General features: G+C 50.5%; 1 protein-coding gene across 1 annotated transcript in view; it reads left to right on the forward strand.

Moving 5' to 3' along the window:
* Nucleotides 1-3,517: 3,517 nt before the first annotated feature.
* GPR50 (G protein-coupled receptor 50) overlaps nt 3,518-22,246 on the forward strand; it is a 22,156-nt gene continuing 3,427 nt past the window's right edge. The window contains exon 1 of the mRNA XM_044427424.1: nt 3,518-3,674. Coding sequence (XP_044283359.1) covers nt 3,518-3,674 — 157 coding nt within the window. The remainder of the gene's footprint in view (nt 3,675-22,246) is intronic.

Consider the following 22,246-nt stretch of genomic DNA (forward strand, 5'->3'; position numbering starts at 1 on the left):
CCCTTGTGATTTTGCAGAGGGGAGTGTATGGAGATTAAACCGGTTCTGCTGGTGTTTCCCCATATTGTCACGTGTCTTTTATCCCACCATGTGCCCAGTGATGGCATTGCAGTTTTCCCTCCCCCTCCCCCCTTCCTTCCTCCCCCGCCCCTTTGTAAGAGATACCGTATTTTTAGCTCTATAAGATGCACCTGACCATAAGATGCACCTAGTTTTTAGAGGAGGAAAACAAGAAAAAAATATTCTGAATCAAATGGTTTACTAAACTATTTAATAAACTATAACAGAATAAAGTAATACCGTATTTCAACCTTGTAAAGTGAACAGCAGTCAACAGTGGCATTAAGAACCATCATCACTGTCATTAACAAAAGAGAGACTTTAAAGTTTGAGTACTCTTCTAGTTTTCGTTGAACCCATAGAACTCATCATCACTAGAGTCAGAATTTATGAAGCTCTGTTGCTCACAATCACTGACATCACTTTCTTAGTCAGTAGTGGAATTATTGAAGGAATCCACAATCTACACCAGTTATACAAGAGCTGCTGCAGACAATTCAATAACAAATCTAAAAAAGCCAGTAATGTCCACGCTGCCCTACTAGTAAATAATAGAAAAAAACTTCTGACAAAAAATTAGATACTGTATGGTACACACAGCGGACTAAGCCTTTGAAGAATAAACTTCATACATGAAGGTAATGCCGTTCAAATATCCACTGATCCTAAAAAAAATGTGTCTGATCAACTAACAGATAACTGATCCATGGAAAGCTTCCTGATAATCACAGGCACATTCCCCGTCACTTCCCCATGGGCTTCATTAAAAGACGGGTTGCCATTTGAAAACACACACCGACCTGTGATTAACAGCTCTCACCTGTGCCGGAGGAGGGGGGCGGAGCAGGGTGCGTCGAGCGCATGCCGGCCAGGTGGTGCCACGTGGTGCAGGCAGCCGGCAGCGTCCCGGGCATTGGGCACACACACATTCGCTCTATAAGACACACAGACATTTCCCCTTACTTTTGAGGGGGGAAAAGTGCGTCTTATAGAGCAAAAAATACGGCACATCAGAATCCTGTTCCTGTTTGCAATAGTGAATTTGTACTGAGCTGCACTTGTGCATTTGTGCATCTGCACTACTCCACCCTTGTATGCCGCACATTAGTACTAAGCGGCTCGTGCAAACTCTCCCCCAAAACAAAGAAACTGGTTTTAAAGTTTGTTAATCCGCAGAAGCAGCATGACTTGAAAAGGTTTGTCTACTGTGGAATCTAAGATGCATAAAAATCCACACTTATCTGAATCCCTTAGCAATCTCCTGGACATCCCAAATGTATCTTCCTTTTCTCTCCCAGGCACATCACTGCCTACTTGGGGCTGACTCCTGCAGGTTCCCAGCCCCAGTCACGTGTTCTTACTGGGTAGTGGGAGTTACTGGTGCTTCCTTTGTCAGTGGGGCTCCTCATCTAGCACTGCTGTGGTCCTGACCTTTGTCATGGCTCTCCAGGCCAGGGGAGCTATTTTAGGGGCAAGGCTGAGCACCACAGATAGCTCCTATAAAGTGCAGAAGTAAAACTGCACGGGGGTCTCCCCACTTTCTAGTCTGCCAGATATCCTCTTCGCAAGCAAGCAAGATTGCTGCTCTTGATCTGTGAAAGCTTTGACTGACACCTTTTGCGGCTTTAAAGGAGGAACAGACCGGAGCGGTTACAAGAATGTCCATAAGCAAGAGTGGCTGGCCTCTCTCCACTGAAGGGCCAAATGCAGCTTCAGAGAATTCTCAGAGGCTGCATTTCGTGGTGGGTGGGCTGAAGGCAAAGGGGCAGGGGTGGAAGAAGAAGAAGAGACCAGAAATACCAGCGTGTTTTATCTTCGAGCTCCTGCTCCCAGAAGCTAAAACTTAGGTGAGGCATTTCACAATGGCCCTCTGGAGAACCCCAGGGGCCTGGACTGGGAAAACAGCTGGGCCAGATGCAGCCTGCAGGCCTGAAGTTCAACACCCCTGCTATGTGGAGCCCCAAATTCGGAGGCGATATGCTGGCTGCCAGGACTGGCCGTAGTTCCTGCTTGTGAGCTTCCTATTTGGAGAGCCACTGTGCGAGACCAGGTGCAGCCCTAGAAAGATCTTCAGTCTGATCCGGCTTCTTAAGTGCTCTGGTCACCCTGTGCCCCCTCCACTGTCCCCCCACCCCAGGAAGGGACTTTCAGCAGGGGCTGCTCTCTATGGGCCGCTTTATGCTTGCACCCCACACTGTAGTTACAGAATGTGGCACCTTCTTCCTGATTCATGTTTGTTCCCAGAGCCCAAACATCAGCTGGAAAACTGCCAATGAAAAGCATGAAAAGAAAAGCCCTTCTTGTTCCTCTGAGCCTCCTCTGTGCGGCCTTCTGTTGATTTTGCTCAGCATTTTGCTCAGCATTTAGCTCCTCTTGTAGATGGCACTGGACATGCCCACTCACCGCCGAAGTCTGTCCCGCAGCTGCTCTGTGAAAAAGCACCGCCTTGGCATGCCGAGGGACTCTGGTTTGATCCGCAGCGTCTCCAGGCAGGGCTGGAAATCTCCTGCTTACAACCTGAGAGAGCTGCTGCCAGTCCGTGTTGGCAATACAGGGGCTGGCTCAGGACAAGGCAGCCTCTGCTGTTCTCCGTTCTGGCCACACTTGTGCCGCTGCTTTGGCCATTCCGAAAATGTTAGACTGCAACTCCCACTGTCCCCACCAGGTGCAAGGTGTAGTCCACCAAGAGCGGGAAAAACTTCTGTAACCTGACTCGATAAAGCTTGCATGGGTGGGAAATGTACCTTTATGTCTCTCTCAACCTCTGTGAACATGTTTCCAAAAGGGTGTGGGAAGGTGGTAGACTTGACTGTCTGCCTGCGCTGTTTCTCCCTTGCTCCACGGGGATAGAGAGCTCCCCTAAGGCTCCGCACAAAAGCTGCAGTGGGTAAGGAGCCCCACCGACACAGGAGTCACCGGCCACACCCCACGCACGAAGGGAAGCCCTCCTCGTAGAGGCGCACGGCTGGCTGGCGCGGGTGGCGTGTTCGCCTTAGCACGCACTCCTCCGAGCCCCGTTCTGACGCGCGGGCGCTGCTCGCGTATCCTCGCCCGCCAGGCGACGGGGTAGCCCAGGGCGAAATCCTCCGGGCTGGGCAGCCTGGGAGCTGCCAGGGCACGAGCGCCTCTCTCTCTCTCTCTCTCGGCTTGTGAAGGGGCGCATTTCGGACCAGGCAGGTGGGGCGAGGGGAACGCACTTTGCGAAGCTTTCCAGAGCGGAGTGCAGGAGGAGGAGGAGGAGAGGGAGGATCGCGCAGTCTGTCCGGGAGACTTGGAAGGCCGGCCGTGGAGCTCGCAGAGGGCGGCTCGGGGCGGCGGGCGGGGAGCGGCGGCTGCTGTGCGCCCCGCCGCTCGATGGGGCGGGCGCCCCGGCGAGGGATCCCGCCTGCTGCCTGCCGTCGCCCCGCTGCTCCTGCCCGCGGCCGGCGGCGGGAGGCGCGGCGCGGGCTGCGCGGAGATGCAGGGCGGCAACGCGAGCCGCCCCGATGGCCGCTTCCCCCGCGAGGCGCGCCTCTCGCTGGCCGCCGTGCTCATCCTGACCATCGTGGGGGACATCCTGGGCAACGCGCTGGTGATCGCGGCCGTGCTGAGGAACAGGAAGCTCCGCAACGCCGGTGAGCTCGGCCGGGCGGCCCGCCTCCTTCCCGGGGCCCTTGCGGGGTCGGGGTCGGGGCAGAGCCCGGGGCGGAGGGGCGGGCGGCGCGCAAGCGGCTCGGAGGCTCCCGCGCGGTGCGCGCGGGGCGGCGAACTTCTTCCCCTCTGCCCGAAGAGGCACCGCGCCCCTGGCCGCGCAGCCCCGCTTGCGCCGCGCAGACCGTGGCGGGTCGCAGGCAGCCTCGCGGCCCTCGCCCTGCTCGCCACCCGTTCCGCAGCCTGCCGGGGCGATTCAAGTGGTCTCCTCGAGCGCCGCGCGACGACAGCCCTGCGAGGCAGGCCAGCGTTCCTGTCCTTTGTTCGCGTGGAAGGGGAGGCTGAGCGAGAATGGGCTAACCGCAAAGGCGCCGGAGGAGAGAGTCTGGGGTGGAGAGAAAGATTCGCAGCAATCTACATCCGCAATGCTTCGGTCTGTGCCTTGCAAGCAGAATCCTAGGCATGTTTGCCTGGAAGGAAGGGCCACTGGGTTTGATGGTGCCGGTGCCCCAGTCAGGCTGCACCAGCGTACATTTGGCGCTAGCCACTAGGATGCACCTCCACCACTCGGCAGCGGATTGTCTGTAGGGACCCCCACCTTTCGCTCCAGCTGGGTGCGCCTTCCCATTCCTCTGTATTCTAGGAGCACCCTTTCCCCTGCAGTCCCTATCATACAGAAGAAGAGATCGCTGGGGCTCCCCAGGAATCCCTCCTCCTGCCTTTGCTAGTGCTTCCCTTGCTCAGTTTCCCCGAAGAGGGCAGGGTGCGTCGCCTCTTCCCCGGCGCCTTCTGCGGGATTTAATTTGAGGCAGACTGCTCTGGACGGGGAGCAGTAGCAAAAGTTGCTCTCTTGAGCGCACTTCCTTGCGCCCAACAGAGCTGAAGTCAAGGTGTGGGCTTTTGCGGACGTTCCCAGGACTCTGCTTTTCACATCAGATCGCAGCCCCAGAACATGTAATAAAGTGACCCTGAGCATGTGCAGAGTGATCCCCCGCCCCCTCCCCGTCACCACCAGCACAAGTCTGAGGTCACGTTTGAGAAACTCATAGGTAGCCCTGTACATTCGAAAAGGATCTTGAACCTCAAGGAGTATCTCCAAGGAGAACGAAGGATACACCTGATATCTGTAGGGAATGTAATAGCTAGAAGGCACAAGGGTGAATTGCCGTGATAGCAGATCCCAGAAAGAAACTTATCCTGAGGGAGAGCTTTACTTTAAGAACATTTTGTGCCCTGTGTCTGATCAACGTTTCAAGCAGGGATGCTATTTCAAAGCGAGTTGCTGGAGTGCCTCTTCGGGAAGGAGCTCTGCTCTGTCCTACTCTGTCTTTGGATATAATAACACATCAACTGTGAGATTGCTCTGAGCACAGCAAACCATGGCAGGTGCAAAATCCAACTTGCAAATAACAGCCACGAAGCCCCTGTGCATAAGTGAGAGGAAGAGAGGATGCCAAGCACGAGAGAGGAGCAGAATGAATTTAACACAAGGGAGACCTGCAGCATGAAGTGCCCACTGTCTCAGCCCCAGCCAGCCAGACTCGCCCTTTCCCGTGATACTCCATTCGGGTCCTCTTCCCACTGGCTTTCCATTCACCTCCCCAGCGACAGATGCAGTGGTCTGGCCACTTGAGGGTGCTCAGGGCTTTTTCTCTAAGGATTCTCCTTGTGCACTTGAACGTCCCTGGAAGATTGGTGGTGCCTCCTTTACACGTGGCTGGTGTATCTTGCCTTCAAAAGGACTGTGATTGCAGAAATGAGCTTGCTGCTGGTGTCAAGATAGGCTTGCTACACCTGCTGGATCCAGGGGACTGGGCTGTCCTTCAAGGCACTGACTTCCAGTGGATAAAACTGGCATATTTAATGGGACTCAAAATGGGTTCCTCAAGAGGGCTGGAATTAGGGGTGCAGGGAGACTCCATAAAGGGGATTGTGCCACATTAATGAAACATGCTGCAGCCGCCGCTTTTTTACACTGCTTGCGAGACTGTTTATTTACAAAATCCCCTTTCAGTCCTATCAAGCAGCAACCATCCCAAATATCTAATCTTTTTAAATTTTAAAGACTGCAGTCGTTACAATAAGACAAGACAATAGAAGAATGTATTTGCTCATTTACAAAACAGCAAAATAATTTTATTTATTTATTTCCCTTGCAAAATATTCTTGCACAGCTGCCACTGGCAGCACCTGGGGAGAAGGGGGCAGTCTGGGGGAGAAGCACATGGCCTGGATGTGCTCCCCCGTGGGCCAGATCTCACCCCTGGGGTTGTGTGGTCTGACTTGCTGGTCATCCTGCAAGTGTTTGGAGATCGCTTCATTTGAAAATCCCAGGAGGAAATTGGAGAACAAAACACAGCAGGTCAACATACCCAGGAGTCAAACCTTAAGCATGTTGTGTGTTGCTCTGTGCTTTTAATAAGCAGCTAAGCATCCCTGTTCTAGGCATGGGACAGATGGAGCAGGTTCACATAGAACAACCCATGGCTTGTTCAACCCATGGCTTGTCCAGACGTGCACATCTTGCCCCCCGTGTGCTTGTCAGTTTCACTTTGCTAAGCAACCTGGGAGTGCCACCCAGCTTCTGACTGGGGTAAAAGGATAAACTTTTGTGTAACATTAACAACCCAAGGTGCTGGGTTTGGAGGTCACTCAACAACATTATAGGGCTGATAGCAAAGTAGATAAAAGTGAATGTGGCCAGCAGCTGTGAGGTGGCCCCTCTGCTTGCTTCCACATGGCCCAGCTAGTTCATGGGAACCACGAAATTGTTTCTGTTCACATGTAATACCAAGCTATCGTCTGTGGCTGTGTTCAGACAACACAACAAGCCATGGCGGGGGTTTTAAATTGCTGGTCTGTTGTGTTGTCCAAACCCAGATTTTTGCCATGGGAAGGTTGGTCTTTAGAAACTACAATAAGAAACCATGGTTTGGTTCTGTGGTTGCTCTGATTCACCGTGGGTTTGTTGTCAGAACCAGAATCATGGTTTCCACAGTTCTGGAAGGCAAGTATCACAGACTGCAGGTGCGGGTGCCACTCCAGCCGTCCGGACTCTATGTGCAGGCCAAGCAGGAGTGGCAGGCAATGTGGGCAGGGAGCAATCCACCTTGGGACTGAATGTCAGGCACAGTGGCGGAACCACCATGACTTGCTGTGTTGTCTGAACCTGCTCGACAGCAGGTCAGTTTTCAACAAGCCACGCCATGGCGTGGCACAGGAGCAGGCAGTACTGGGGCCAGGGCGTGAGGATCCCTGAGCAGTGGGCTTCCTCCCCTGCCAGGGCCAGAGCTGTTCTCCTGCCCCTCCTCACACCTGGCACCTGTTTGCCAAGCAGGCAGCGAGCCAGCAGGCCATGGCATCTTCCGTGCCTCCTTCTTGCACCCATATTGTGAGAGGCAGGCAAATGCGTTGGCTTGCCGGGAGGTGGCCCCCAGGGGGTCTTGTCAGAGGACACACATTCCTGACCAAGCCTGCCTGGGCGCAGGTCCTGCTCCCACCTGGCTGCATGTTCCCGTTGGGAAGCCCTCGCAGGAGCCTCATTCCGGCAGCAGGCACGGCTTCCTGCCCAAAGCATCAAGCCGAAATATCAGCCTTCTGCTGCCTGAAGCTTCGATTGTCCTTCGTTAGGGGCGTTTGAGGCTGAGATGTTTTAACCTTTCAGATTGCACAAAAGCAGGGAGACCAAGGCATGACCGATGGCCAGAGAAAAGGCGGGTGGTGGGGGGGTTGGGGGGGTGTCAGATTGGAGTTGGGTGACAGGGACAATCCAATGACAAATGGATCGGTGGATGTGGTTCTAGATTGCTGGGATGCTGCGCTGTGTGCAGGAGCCTCGTCACTCCTTCTGGGGCTTACGACTTAGTGGAGGGACTCCCCTTGCAGCCTCATGGCCGTGTGGGGGCCCTTGGCCTTCCCCCTCCCAGCATTTCTTACTGCAAAGTACTGGTTTGCAGGCAGCTGTGTTTCTGCACCTGGGACTGCTCCTTTTCAAAAGCAAAACAAGGTATCTGCAAGGCTGCAGTTGCCCCATTGTAATCCAATCACAGCATGCCTGTCTCCAATTTAAAAGTGCTGCAGAATTAAAACTCTGATGGAGAAGTATATAACCAGTTCCCTTGTGACTAACAGGGCTGGGATTTGAGAGTGGAGCTAGGCCAGTCCGTCTTACTCTCACTAAAGCACAATTATGCTCTAATTGCTTAGTTCTGCTGTAAACCTTTAACAGTACCACCTCTCAGACGGATACTCTCATTCCGTAGCATTCTTCTGTGTACGGCCTTTTGCTGCATACATGCGAGTGCTTGGTGAAGAAGTGTGTGTGGCGGGGGGCGGATTGCTGCCCTAGAAATGGATTTTGCAAAACAGAGCACAGCTGTGGAACTTTAATTTCTTTCTCTCCCCCCCTCACAGCCCAAGTTGTAAAGTAATTTTATTCCTCTCCTCAGAGAGATGAGAGGCTCCTGGAGGGGGAACTGGAGCATGGCATTCTCAGTGGTGGCCCCCGCAGCTGGTGCCTCCACTAGTGAAGCCTACCTGGCACCAACACTCCTATGTTTTCAATGCCAGGTTAAAATATTCTTCTAAGATGCAGGCATTGAACTGCATGGGGTGGGTTGAATCACACTGGTGGGGCATGATAGTTCTATTAATTTTGATAGTTCTATTAATGATAGTTCTATTAATTAGTTTTGCATCTAATTGCTGTGTTTCTAACAACTTTGCATCTGTGTGTGTCAAAGGTTTTATATCATATTTCATCATATGAATGAATGATACGAATATCATCTCATATGGGTGAACAAACAAATGAACAGACCCCGTTCTGATAGTCTGAGTCTTTGGGCAAGCACCCAGCCTGCTCTGTATTCTGTAATTATAGCATTTAAACTTGACTGGTGCTTTATTGTTTTCCAATTGCAGCTCATTTGGTAGACCTGGAGCCAGGGAAGGTGAGGGGGCAGCTCACCCCCAGCAGGAAATTTATTTTTATAGCTGCTATGTATTTACATTGTCTGCTCCCTTGCCCCCAATGCCAGTCTCTGCCTGTCAGCTGGACACGGGATGAGCAGTGAAATCCACCAGGCTGAGAGAAATGTGGCGCATGCATCCATCCCTTGCTTTATTGGCACTTGATAACTCACTGTGGGAACATATTCCACTGAAAACAGCCAGCATCTGTAGTGCATTTCAAAGCACAGAAATGCATTGGAATGAGGGGGCAGAATCAACCATGCCACTTCAGACTATAGAGGGGGTATGTCATTTTAAATGCTCCCGTTTCTTTTTTTCCTCCCTTAAAAACACAAGTCCTTGCATATAGAAAACTAGCACATACAGAAATAAAATCCTTCTCCCTCACCCTCTGCCTCTTCTGCTGGTTTTCTCTTTGCCGAGAGCTTTTGAAAACATGACCTCCTCCTCCTCTTGCAGTCTGGAGTGATGCTAACTTGGTGTTCCTTCTGCACGTGTAGACAAGGGCCAAGTAAACCTTCTGCCGGTAAGGCTGACCCCAGGCCTGAGAAATGGCAAGGCGGGGGCCTCCTCCTTCCTTTGCACCAGCTTCTGCGTCTTGCCTCCTCTTACGGGGAAGGAAGGAGGGTGACAGTCAGCTTCCCGAGAGGCCCCATTCCTGCCCACCGCCATTGCCCAGTGTCAGCATGTCCCATTGTGGGTCCCTGCAAAAGGGAGCTCGGGCAGTGGCGTCAGCAGCGGTGTCCGTGCCGGCTCCGGATGCAGCAGGTGGCTCAAGACACCCTCAGGGCTCCCTCCTTCAGGAAGTCGAGCTCCCACTGCCCTCCCCACCAATTGCTCTTGCTCCTCTTCGCTCCACGGCTCGGCAGGTGGCGAGCCAGTGGGCAGGTGGCCGGGCACTCGTTGTCGCTCCTGTGCACCAGCACCGCGGCCTGGCCAGATCAAGATGCAGTGCGAAGGCAGGCTGCCGTGGCGAGGAGGAGCAGGGCCCGGGCACTGCCCTCTCCTGGGACATGGACTCTGCAGCAGCCGCACTGTGCTGGGCCTTGAGGTGGGCCGCACAGTTGCCTGGGTCGCTTGGTTCAGACAGCCTGCATGCCCAGAGCCAGGTGCATGGCAGGGAAGGAGGGCCACAGCTGGAAGGGAGAAGCCGGCCAGCCTTTCAACCAGCTGCTCCGTTGGGAATGGGGCTCGCCAGGTGGCAGCCTGGCAAAACCTAGTTTGGGAGGCTTGCGGGCTGGAGGTAGTGCAGACGGCTGTCTCTCTTGACGCACAGCTGCGGGAGGGGGGCGCTTGCACAGCACCTGCATCATGACCCCTGGCAACGGTGCCTGCTCACGAGACGAGCCGGGGACTGGCAGGGACTGTGGCGCGCCCTTCCCTGTGGTCATCGGGGCACATAATAACTTTCCAAGTAAGACCCAGTTGCTTTTCTTGGCTGGCCGGAAGGAAAATGGATTAGAGTGAGTTCAGAAATATTCACTCCTGGAGTCGATACTGAAAGCAACCCAAGTGCCCGCTTTCCATGGGATACAGACATCCCTTTTTCAGAATTTGTGCAGGCCTCTCGGGGTTGGAATTTGGCTTAATGAAACCAGGGGCAATTCGGGATTGGTTGGACTACAACTCCCATCATCCCCAACTGCTCCAGCATAAGTGGCGAGCTCCCCATTTGGGAAAACTTAGTGGTTTGGAGCTGTTCTTTTACTTGTATGAGGGAGACAGTAATTGATAACAACTCAAGTAGCATTTAAAATCTCTTTGTAACATGCCAATAGGGGAAAAAAACTTTCTTCACTTCCCCCATGCTATACGCTTCAGTTTAAATCCAGTTTAAATCCAGAGAGGCACGCTATTTAAAATAATCATTTACTGTCTGGCAATTAGAAAAGCTACAGCAAAACCTGTTAAAATCTAGCAAAGCTTAAAAAGGGCGGTGGGGGGTTGTTACAAGCAGGGAGAGCTTTAAATTGAAATGTGCTGGTGCATTTGGCCCCGCCCCCTTTGCCCTCAGCCCCACCCACCACTGGGATGTGGCCCCAGAGACCCTCTGTGAAATGGAAATTGGCCCTTGGGCAGAAAGGGATTCCCCACCCCTGTTCAAAGACATCTCTCCTGAGCCTAAAGCAAAGAGCATTAGTCAGGCTTGCTTCACAGATATACATACTGACCCAATCATTTAACTGCTTGATTAAAGCCCAGTGCCTGCTCCATGTGCTGGACTACAATGCCCATCACCCACAACCATGATTGATGATCATGTGTGCTGTCATTCAGTCCAGCTATAGACCGAGGAAGGCAATTTCCTTTAATATATCAGCCAAGGCTGCAATCTTATACACAAATGGAAAACAGCAAACAGAAAAGCCACAGCAAAAACCTCTAAAATCTAGCGAAGCTTTGCAAAATCTCCCTCAAACGAGTCATAAGACATCCTGGGCATTTTTAGAAAAGTCCTTTGCTTAGCAGCCAGAGGAGGTCCTTTTCCTTGGAGGGCCTTCCATATCCTTGGAGGACTGAGAAAGCCCCTTTCAGTCACCACCCAGCTAATTTCAGGAGACGTGGGGACGTGATGGAGGACTCATGCGGGAGAAGACGGGTCTTCAGGTCGCCAGTCCCCATTGCAAACCGAGTCCATAGTCCTTGGCTACTCAGTGCTCAACTGGTTCCAACTTTTCCTCTATCCCCGGCTCCCAGTTCATTTCTGTACTTGAATTAAAACATGGTTGAACAATGTTGGATTAAAGTAGAGCAACCACTTGCTCAGAGTCTATTGCAACAAGCAGCTGCACGGAAGTTCTCCTTCTTCCTCTTGGCATGCTGGTGGAAAGAGTAAATGCATTTAAATCTAGGGCTTAATGAACGGGACTTAATTTCCACGGGTCTCTTCTAAGGAGAACCAGAGCAGATACTACTCAAGGCTAGTTCTTTGGCCCAGCACAAAGTACTGCATGTTCAAAGTGGGGAGGGCCAAGGAAGCTGCTAGCCCTCAGGAATTACAGGGCAAGCCAGTTGTCCTCAGTGACTTGTGTCCCTTCGACTAGAGAAGGGTGATGTGAGCGTCACATAACCTTTTAACTGGATCTGCTTCTTTTAATAGCTGCATGAAGACAGACGTGAAAGCTGATCTTGGCTCGCCCTCGTGATATCCCGAGCGCAGAGCTGCCACTGTCCTTGTTGTGAGGGACTTAGCACCTGAGTCAAAACTTCGTGCTTTGGCCGGACTGAGCGGATGTTCTGCTTCCTTGTTCCGGATGCGGTGGCTCTAGAGCACGGGGGCGGAACCTCTTCCAGCCCAAGGCTTGCAGAAACGCTCTTGCGGGAAAGCCTGGAGAGCTGCTGCCAGTCAGTGTTGGCAGAACTGGCCTAGACGGGCCGATGGGCCGATGCGGCAGGTCTCTTGGGGAGTACATTCCAGTGCAGGGAAGAACCAGAGGCAATCCCTCTCCTTCTCCATGCAGTTCGTTTTCCAAGTCTGAGCCTCCTATCCTGGAGTGTTGCGTTTGGGAGAGACGAGCCCCATCTCGGCATAGATCCTGAGGACCCAGGGTCAGAGGCAGTATGGCCGTGCTCGCCACTTGCTGGGGAACATGGGTGGGAGAGTGCTGTTGCACTCCTGTGCTGCTTGTGGGATCCCAGGAGCACTGCCTGGCCTGATGGACCCAGCAGGAATCTTGCTCTACTTTACCTCCTGTGAGAAAGCTAGAATACAGACAGTGGTGCTGGAGGAAATGGGTAGGCACGGACTGGAGAAGAGCTAATGACGGCGCAAGTCTTTTTTTCCCCTTGAGCTACTTTAAAAATGCTTTTAAAAAGAGACAGCATGAACAAATTTACCAGAATAGAACAAATGCCTGCTCTCTTAAAGGGACCTTTGAAACACTTTGCTGCACACTAGTAAATACTCGCAGCTTCTCCAGGGAACTTTCTGTAGGAACGGAAGTCTCATTTTATTATTAGTATTTCTCTGGTGGACGGCCTAATGGGAATGCTTACAGGTCTTTTCTTCCTGTGTGAGAGACCCGCTTCTTACACAGTCCATTCCCTTGACCTGGGACAGCCCTCCCTAGGCTGGCATCCTTCGGCCCACACACTGCGAGCCAGCATGGGAAGAACTGATGGAGAGAAACCACACGGAACTGGAATTGGCCCGAATTTGTGTGCTTTGTCAGGTCAGGCACAGGCTTTGATGGGTGCAACCGGAAAGGAAGAATGGAGGGACTGCGCTGGTGCCCCTTTGCCCTCTGGCACAACTGCCGGTTGGGATCCTCTGGGGAAGGCGCTGTGGCGGACCAAGATCCCCACCCACTGGGTGGCTGCTTCCTGCCAGCAATGGAGGAAATGTGCCACCACACGAGTGGGCACAGGGCTGCACGGCACTCGCGCTGCTTTCGAGCATCTGGCATTCATTGCTGGAACTTAAACGGGAGCATGAGGCAACACACAGGAGCTGGGAGGAGTGTGACCAGCTGGCCTGGATCTTTGCCCACTTCTTTGTCCAGCTGTCCAGGGGTTGTTGAAGTTGATGGGCAGCTGGAGGACTGCTACCCCCAGCTCCTTATGGCTTTTATCCTGAAACTGGAATAGGCAGAGCACCTTTCCCAACAAGCGATTGTCCCCTGGCCGCCCTTCCCTCATTCCAGTCCTCTGTACGGTGGACTCTGTGGCAGCTGAGTGTCCACTCGGTTCTTTGCTTCCTGGCTGCCCTTCAAAAGGGCTCATGCTGGTATACCATGATGACCTCTTTGCATTTGTCTTCACAGCAAACCTGTGAGGCAGGCAAGACCGAGAGAGCATAATTATCGATCACACTATTTTAATTGTATCAATGTTATTATTGGTATTTTACTGTAATAGCTGCCCAACGAGCATTATGCCAAGGAGTGGCTTTTATACAAATTTAATTAACAAATAAATAATAAATAGTCCAAAGTTTCTTAGTGAGCTTGATGGATGACTTGGACCAGGGTCTTCTCAGTCCTAATCCAACACAGCCTAGTTCTCCACCACATTGGTTTTGGGCTTGGCATCCCGGATTGTACCCACAACACCAAACACCCTGCCAGTATAGGCATCAATTCAGGCTCATCTGTTGACTCATTGAGAGCTAGCGCATTGCTGTGCCTAGGAAGCTGAGCTGCTACTACTCTGAACCTGAGTTCTGCCAGGACTGAAGCCACCTTCTCTCCACCCCCTCCCCCATCTGCAAAATGAGAAAGATACACCAACATGGTTGCCATCTTACAGGCTCACTGAGATAATGAATTGGATCCAGGCATAATCATACTGATCATGAAACCAGTAACTAATTTAAGCCCCATTGCTTTAAATGAATCCATTCTAAGGAAGGATGTTGGAGAACAGCAGATTCAGCCGAATTTGGATTTTCCATGAGTTTCTGTTGTGGATTCTGCAGCAAGCTGCCTTTTTGAACCACAGAGATTCACTTTTGAGGGCTGTTAACACCAAGGCTCATTATCTAATGCTCTTTAGTGCACTTAACGCAAGTGCACATTAGTGCTAAGAAGCATTTGTGCTAGTGAAACAAACTTCTGGTACAAAAATACGATTCTATCTGTACAGCTATGACAAAACAAAAGACACCTGTCATTCTGCGAAACACAGAATGGATTTAACAAAAACTTGTAACCCCTACCCTAAACTGATGCTAACTGTTTGCAGAACTTAGTGTTAACATATCCTGTTTAATTTTTGAGCTATTTTGTTCTTCTCCATTCCCTGCTTTTTACCACCTAGCCTGGTGAGGAATTCTGCAGAGCTCAGAAGCTTTTATGATCTTTGTAGCATTTTGGCTGGTAGCAATAATGACAGAAAATTAGAGAAAAACACAGAAAATTAGCATGAGATTTTTTTCTATTGCTCCCACATGTATTTTTGCAGGTGATTTTTTTAATACTGTTTTTTCCTTTTCCCATATGATGAGCAAAGTACCATTTTAAAATAAGATCGTAATGTCCGGCATTGCTGCAAAACTCCCAGGTTCAAGCAGTCCCTGAATTATGAGGAGGGGGAGAAGCACATTAGTGACGGTGACCAAAAGGTTGTCTAGCTCTTGAGTTTTTCAAGACCTGATCCCTTTTTCATTGACTGAGTTCATCCAACATAATAATGCACACTCAGGAATCTAGTATGGTTTGTAAGTGGATTATCAGTGAATTGTTGAAATGTGGCTTAGAGTGTTGTCTAAACCCAGCTGTGCAAACAAGCCATAGTTTGTTGACCACAAACAGTGTATAATGGGAATCATGGTTTGTTGTTGGCTTGTGAATTGTGGGTTGCTAACCATGGCTTGCTATCTCTTCATTGCCTCATCTGTTGTTATTTTTTTAATCACTGTGAGTTGTATAATAAGGTCCAATACTCCAAGAGAGAGCTGTGGACCTCTCTGGAAGAAGAAAATTAAAAGCCATGCTTAGTTCTTGAAAAGAAAAACACTGGAATGTGCTCTTATTAGTCCTAAGCAGAAACAGCCCGGCAAAAGCACCAGAGATTGTCTGACTACCCTGCTAAACAGAAATGAGTCAGCCAACTCTTCCATTTTTCCATTAAAATTCAATAAGAAGCAATAATCAAATCTTTGCTTAGATCCCAGTAGCAAACTTGGCATTCTAGAAATATGCTGTCAAAATATTATGACATAAGTATCGAATCCTGATGCTTTCTTTCTTTGTTTAATTTGTCCTGTTTGCTGTTCCTTATAAAGTTTCTTAGAACTTTCCTCACATGCTAAATCCAGCTGGTATTTGGGATTGACCGGACGGCAGATGGTTAGCAGATGCAGTTGTGTGCTGTGTTCAGCTGAACCCCTTCACACATTACCTTTTTGGGTATATGCCTAAGACAGCTTGGACATGTAATGTTTGAATGCAGCAAATGAAATGAAGACAGCCATACTAATTCACGAGAGAGAGGAAAATCCAAAATCTGGCCAATGTCTGATTCTTCTGACACCTCCAATCGAGTTGAATACAGGGGTTTTAACTCCAGGCTCAAGAGCCAAAATCCTAAAAAGGGTCCGTCCCCTTTCGTACAAATAAAGCTCATTCAGAGCTTTCCCAGTGTTTGCACAATTTTCTCCATTTGAAGTGGCTGAAATGCCCCTCTTTAAGTTACTGGCAGCAAGGACTTGGGTTTTTGTCCTGTACATGTAGAGCCAGCGCGGTGTAGTGCGAGGTGCTGGACTGGCGACTGGGAAGGTCTGGGTTTTAGCTCCCACTCAGCATGAAGCCCACTGGGTGACTGGCCACAAAGCCAAGCCTGAGATAAAAGACCCGAAGAAGATGAGCCTTGGGGCCTTCGATCGCCACCGACAGGTAGCAGGCACAGAGCTTCGCCACCTGGGATGCAATGTCTTCCTATTTAAATTATAGACGTCAGTTCTAAACTTCTGCCTATTTATATATATAAGCACAAGCATCTTAATGCAAACCTGGGCCTTCTGTTGCTCTTCATTTTGAGCATGCATTGCATTTCTCTCCCAACTGTTTTCCTCTTGCAAGAAAACTGTAGTAGCAAAGTCCTCCCACTCCACTTTATCCTCACTACAGCCCTGCAGGCTGAGAGTCGACAACTGGTCCAAAGTCCCCCAGTGAGCTTCGTGTCTGAGTGGGGGGCTAGATCCCGGATCTCCTGGCTCCCCAGCCCAACACTCTGCCACCGACACCAGGCTGGCTCTCCCGTGTGAGGAGTAATATCCAGGAGGCGGTGGCCACAGGCAGGTGTCACGACAGCAGCACTGACATTGCTCAGGTAATGCACCCCGCAGCTCCTTCCTGGTAGATAATACATTCTACAAGGCAGATGTTCTACATTCTCTAGACCAAGAGACCTAAGTGGGTGCCTGATTCTTCTGTTTGATGGAGTTTCATCAAAACCTCTGGAGCACATTGAAGGAATCTGCACAAACGGTCTTCTCAGATGTTTAGCTAGTCCACAACGCAGCTCCTCAAATCACTTTTGAACGTTAACTTTCTGAGTGACCCTGTGAAGTGAGGAGCAACTTATTGGCTTGCCTTCGGCTGGCCACCAACTCATGGTCAACCGCAATACTGACGCCTCTCTGCTCTGAAAAATGTTTTCTCCCACGATTGTACGGTTTGTGGGCCTTCTGGGGATAGACAACAGGGTTGCCATAACAATCCCTAAAAAAGGCTGTTGGAGCATTGCATGCCCAATTTTTTTGTTGAATCGTTTGGACCAGAGTTTCCCAAACTTCTAACAGCTGAAAATCAAACTCAGGGATACAAAAGAAAGGAACGCTCTCCCCTCTTTTGCTTTTTCCTGAAATGGAAGGATCATGTGTCAGTTTCAGCGGAGGAGAGCTCTCCACACCCCTCTCTTTGCTTTCATCCTTCTCGGGTTGCTTTGCATCTTGAGGGGGATGGAAGCTGCTGTTTCTTTTCCATGAATCTCCAAGCAAGGCAGCAAGTGTCCGGCTGGAGGGACTTTGGACGAGCAAAGCATGTGCTGATGAAAAGCCCCTTCCCCAAGGGAGAAACCCCCTGAAATGGCTCAGCCTTCACCTATTGCCATGTGAGAAACAGCTCTGCAAAAGGCAGGGAGACGCCTCAAGCACTGAGGCATCAGTTCTCGCTGTGACAGAGCGTCCTTCTCTTCTAATGACCTGAGCCATTCCTTGTTCTTTTGTGGAGATAGATGGGGAAAGGAGCAAAAGCCCCAGCAGGCTTTGTTCACAAATAACGGCTTGGTGCAATAAACGGCCATCACTCCCTGCCCCAAAAGGCCATTACCTCCCGTGAAGGGCAGAGAAAAACAGTGCCATTAACCGTAACAATAACACACCAGCCCTCGTCCACCCTAATTACTAAAGAGTCTGGGAATTTGCTGGCAATATGCTGATAATGGGCCTGATAAGTGGAAGAGACAGCATTAGCCCGCTCCATTTAGCAATTGTGCCAAGGGCCTTCACACCTCTCCCATCAGGGACAGGGCTCACAGTGGTCTTCCTGGCCCAGTGGCCCAGTGCTGGCTCCTGGAACCTAATTCCCTGTGTCAGCTGCCAACGAGCCCTCGGGGCATGAGGGTCAAGGCCCCAAGCAGGCTCTGAACTTTCAACCTGAAGGTCGGGAAGGACGCTCTCCCTGCAACTGGTCATTGTTCTTGCCTGGCTTCCAGCTAATCATGGCAAGAGTCACCACAAAACTCTGCATTGTAGTGATTCCCTTGTGAGCTTACTGTTTACTTTGAGGCAATGATAGTGCACCTGTCAAAGGCTCTCTGCTTGCATCTCCAGGTGTCCTGACCCTGTGCCTAGTGCTGAGTTCCCTGAATGCAGTTCCTACCAAAGCCTCACCCTGTGCCCCTCTGTTTCACAGGTGGCTGGAGACTTTAGCAGGTTGTAATCTGCAGTCCTCCTGCACAGACCTTCAGAAACATCCTAGGGTTACCTACAGGGCAGTGGCCTCTAAGAATCAGGATTCAGGCCATGATCCTGACAGGGAAGCTGGTCCCTCAGCTTGTGTCTACATCGAAGTAGGAGTTCCTGCTGTGCCCTTGGGTGGACCCAGGGAGACACCCTTGAAAAACCTTCTCCTGCAGACTCATCTTCTTGCTTCCCGGTTGCTGTGGTCAAATCTTGCAGCCATTTCAGTTTCCAACACATCTACCTCTGGTTGGTGGAAGCCCAGGCTGAGCTGCATCTTCAGGATGCCTGATATGCATGGCTGGGCCAGATATGACCTCCTGCTCCTTTGAGCCTGAATGTAGGTCTGGGGTGGAAGCGCTGGCAGGCCTGGGCCAACCCAGGACTTTTGGAACAGACCATTCTGGGACATCTGAAAGAGAACAGAGCGTTCTGGGACCTTCTAGCCTGATGGAGGTTTGAAAAGCTCTCAGAGGTCAACCCCACCAAACATTAAAAAAAAAATAAAAAATGCAGCCCCAACACAGAACTGCAGGGGGTTTTGCCTGCTCTTGCACCATCCCCAAAACATTAGAACAGCTCTGGCCTCAACTGTATTAGGAGATGGGTCTGAGAGCAGGAAGTACAGAAGGCACCAATGAGTCATCTTTTTGTAATCCATTGCTAAATCCTGTCTTTTGGCTAGTAGAAAAACCTGGGTGTCCAGATTCCCACATCCTTTCTCCTAACCACTGATCTTTGGGTGGTTTCCTGGATTTTGTGCAGCTTTCCACCCCATTCTCAACAGTTCACATGTCTCTTCCAAGGCTTTCTTGAGCTAACATAGGCTGGTATTTTTGGAATTCTGGCCCCTTCTATCACTAGAATCCAATTGCCTAGAACGTCTCCAGAATGCAGTTCAGCCCTTGGGCTGAAAGTAGTCTGCACCCCCTGGTCTAAAGCTCTGCAGGGGCAGCGCCTCTCCTGCAAGAACTCCCGCCTTCACCAGTGGCTCTTTGTTGCTTGCAGATCTCTGTGCCTCTAAGATTCTAAGAGCCATGCCCCGTGGTATTTATGAATGCTAAAGGCAAGCAGTTGCTCAGTTTCCATGAAAGGATCTTCAATTGTATTTTCCACATGCTCCATGGTACCAAATAGTGATGCTTACACAAACATATCCAAGCGTGTTGGAATCCTTGTGAGAGTCACGTGGCACATGGCACATAGTCCACCCTTGGGATAGTCGTGTGCTAAAACTGAAGACTTCTGGGGTTTGCATTATCCTTTGACTTGAAAAAGCAAAATATTCATTTGTGTTGGATTCCTGCCCTCTTAAAAGGCAGTGCCATGGCCTTTTATTGCTCCCAAGTGGAGGAAGTCAGTTTTAATAAAAGCAATGCGCACACAAAAGGTGATTAAGCGTTTGGGATGGAATTAATGTGGGATGAATTTGCAGAAGACCCTGTGCCCCTGTTTACTCAACTTCTAGAAGTTGTTGGCAGTTAATACAACCTATTGGGGAAGAGATGTTACCGCTTTTAGATACTGCTGTCTTTTTCTGGAATTACGTCCTCCTGATCCACACCCATGCTTCCCTAGCTGGGGATGATGAGCATTGTAGTCCAACACAATTCGGGCGGGGGTCCCAAGTTGGTGAACCTGATTTAGGATCAGGCTATTCATTGTCTTCCTTATCCCAGGCAAATCTGAAAGACGGAACAGGCCAATGTGCTTTAGTGCCACGCGAATGAACAGAAGTCCATGGAGCGTGCGTGTACTGAATCGGGCCCTGTGCAGTGGCTGTCCTGGGTTTCAGGCAGGGTTTTTCCTGCCAGGCCTGAAGGTGCTGCCAGAAATGGGTCCCGTGCCCGTATGCACGCAATCATGAGTCCTGCCACCGAGCTGCAGCCCGAATAGAGGGTGCAGTGGCCAAATGGCGGCGCTCCCTGCCGAGTCGTCCCATCGGTCAGCCAGGAAGAGCATCGAGCATAGTGGCTGCTAGACAGCATCCAGGCACGCATGGCATCATTTGAATGCTCAGCAGCCAGGTTGCAGAATCGCTCCGAGCTGGGAGTCCACACTCACCCCTGCCTGTGGTGTGGGAATCTTCTGACATTGGAGAATGGATTTTGGGGGTGTTCCGGGGGCAAGGAAGCGAGGTGACCAGCATCACCAGGACTGAATGCACCTGGACATGCCCCAGTCTCCTCCGCTCCCCTCCAAGGTGCCACCCTTTGTTGTGGCTATGTGCTGCCAAGGCATCTCTGACGTATGGCAGCCGTATGAAAGAAAGCCTTCCAGAAGGACCTCTTCCTGGCAGCTCAGCTCTGCTCTTCTAAATTCAGCGTTGTAGCTTCCTTTACGCAGCCAATTCACCTCCTATTTGGTATTCCTTTTCTTCTGCTACTTTCAGCTCTTCCAGGCATGGCTGTCTCCTCCACTCACTCTTACGACATGCCCAAAGAAGGACAGCTTCAGCTTTGTCATTTTGCTTCTCGGGAAAGATTGGCTTGATCTGATCCAGGCCCCCCTGTTCCTCTTTGTGTCGGTCATCTAGGCCAATCTGCTGCTTAGTGCAGGTTGCAACCGCAGCGTCCCTGGCAGAGAGCACTGGGGTCCCTGCATTAATACCTCCAGCAACGAAGGACCCATCAGTGCCAAAGACAATCTGTTCTGCAGTCAAAGAGTTCTTGTCCTGCATTTCCACCCACCGAGTTCCAGGCCTGTTCTGGGGTAAACAGAGAACGAGTTTGATATGCACAGTTTCAGTCCAGGGAGCCCTTTTGCCTCCGCAACGGTGCTGGAAACTGTTGTAGCCACACCCAACGCGTGCGATTCCCTGCCCCATGTGGTGGGTGGTGTTCCAGAAGCATCTGAAAGCCGTCCTTTGCCAGCACTCCTTTGGTCATTCCATCATCGTCTGAACACTTTTTGAGCTGCGATGAGCTATCACTACTTTCATGCTCCTTGTGATCATGGGAGTTTTTTATGGTCATCAGTAACCATTTCCCTTATTTAACCATTTGTCATAATACTGATAGGCAGGTGCGGGTTTTTTTTTTTTTTTTTTTGGTTTTGGTTTTTAGCCCTCTCTATTAGGAGAGGAAAGGCAAGTTTCTTCTTTTTGGCAAATAAAATTAGTTTGCAAAAATGCAGGTGTCTTCCAGGAAGGAGTCTACACTGTAAAGTAAGACAGGAGACTAGAAAAGAGGAAGAAAAGGAGAAAGAGATGAGCACCCAGGAAATGCACTTAAAAGTGGACTTAAAACTTGACTCTAGTGTGGAATGAGGATGAGGTCAGTAAGGTGATGCTCAGATGAAGGGGGTGGATTTTGAGAACAGATTTGAAGACAGATACAGGGATGTACCCTCCCTGCCCATGTAGCAGTACTGTCCGTGTAACTGGGATTTCTCTCCCTGCACACATGGCAGATAGTTTAAATAATGAAGGAATTTCTGGAAGTTGACCTGCCATATGCTGACACTGAGATCTGCAATGAAACAATGCAGTGGGGAGTGATTCTATCAGGGTTCAAGCCCTTTCCAGTTTACTCCATTCCATTCCTTGTAGAAAGGACAACCTAGGAACAATCCAGTATTACACAAATGGGGTTGATTTTTTTTTTTAAATGGGGGCTTCTTGGGAACACTGGAAATACTTCTGCAAATGGAATTCATAAAATAAATCTCCAGGGCTGCTATAAAATATAAAAATAAACATTGCCATCTGCACTGAGGGTCACTTGGTGACTCTGGAAATGCTGAGCATATAATAAAAAGGTCCAAAATGCAGGGGATGTCTTAAGAGGCAGCCCACTACGACCAGAGCACCAGATTGTTCACTGGGGCCATCAGTTCCTTGGGAGTCCTGCTGAAATAGGGTACCAGAGGCCCGGATGGTCTCCGCTGCATCTGATCCCCCAAATTATCCCCCTGGCTTTATAACCACATGTCCTTCACCTATTGCCACCTTTCCCAGCCCGTGCCCCCCACATGCTTTGAAGTGTTCCCCCAGAGGGGCTTCTCCTGAGATCAAATGCCCTATTTTCTCCTGTTTATATATCCTTGTTTACAAATACTGGTGTCTTGAGGAAACAAGATCCTTTAAAGACTCTCTCTCTCTCTCTCTCTCTCTCTCTCTCTCTCTCTCTCACACACACACACACACACACACACACACACAGAGAGAGAGAGAGAGAG

The sequence above is a fragment of the Varanus komodoensis genome, unplaced genomic scaffold, assembly GCF_004798865.1.
Source record: "Varanus komodoensis strain SLA01 unplaced genomic scaffold, ASM479886v1 scaffold18_3, whole genome shotgun sequence".
NCBI classification, from domain to species: Eukaryota; Metazoa; Chordata; class Lepidosauria; order Squamata; family Varanidae; genus Varanus; species Varanus komodoensis.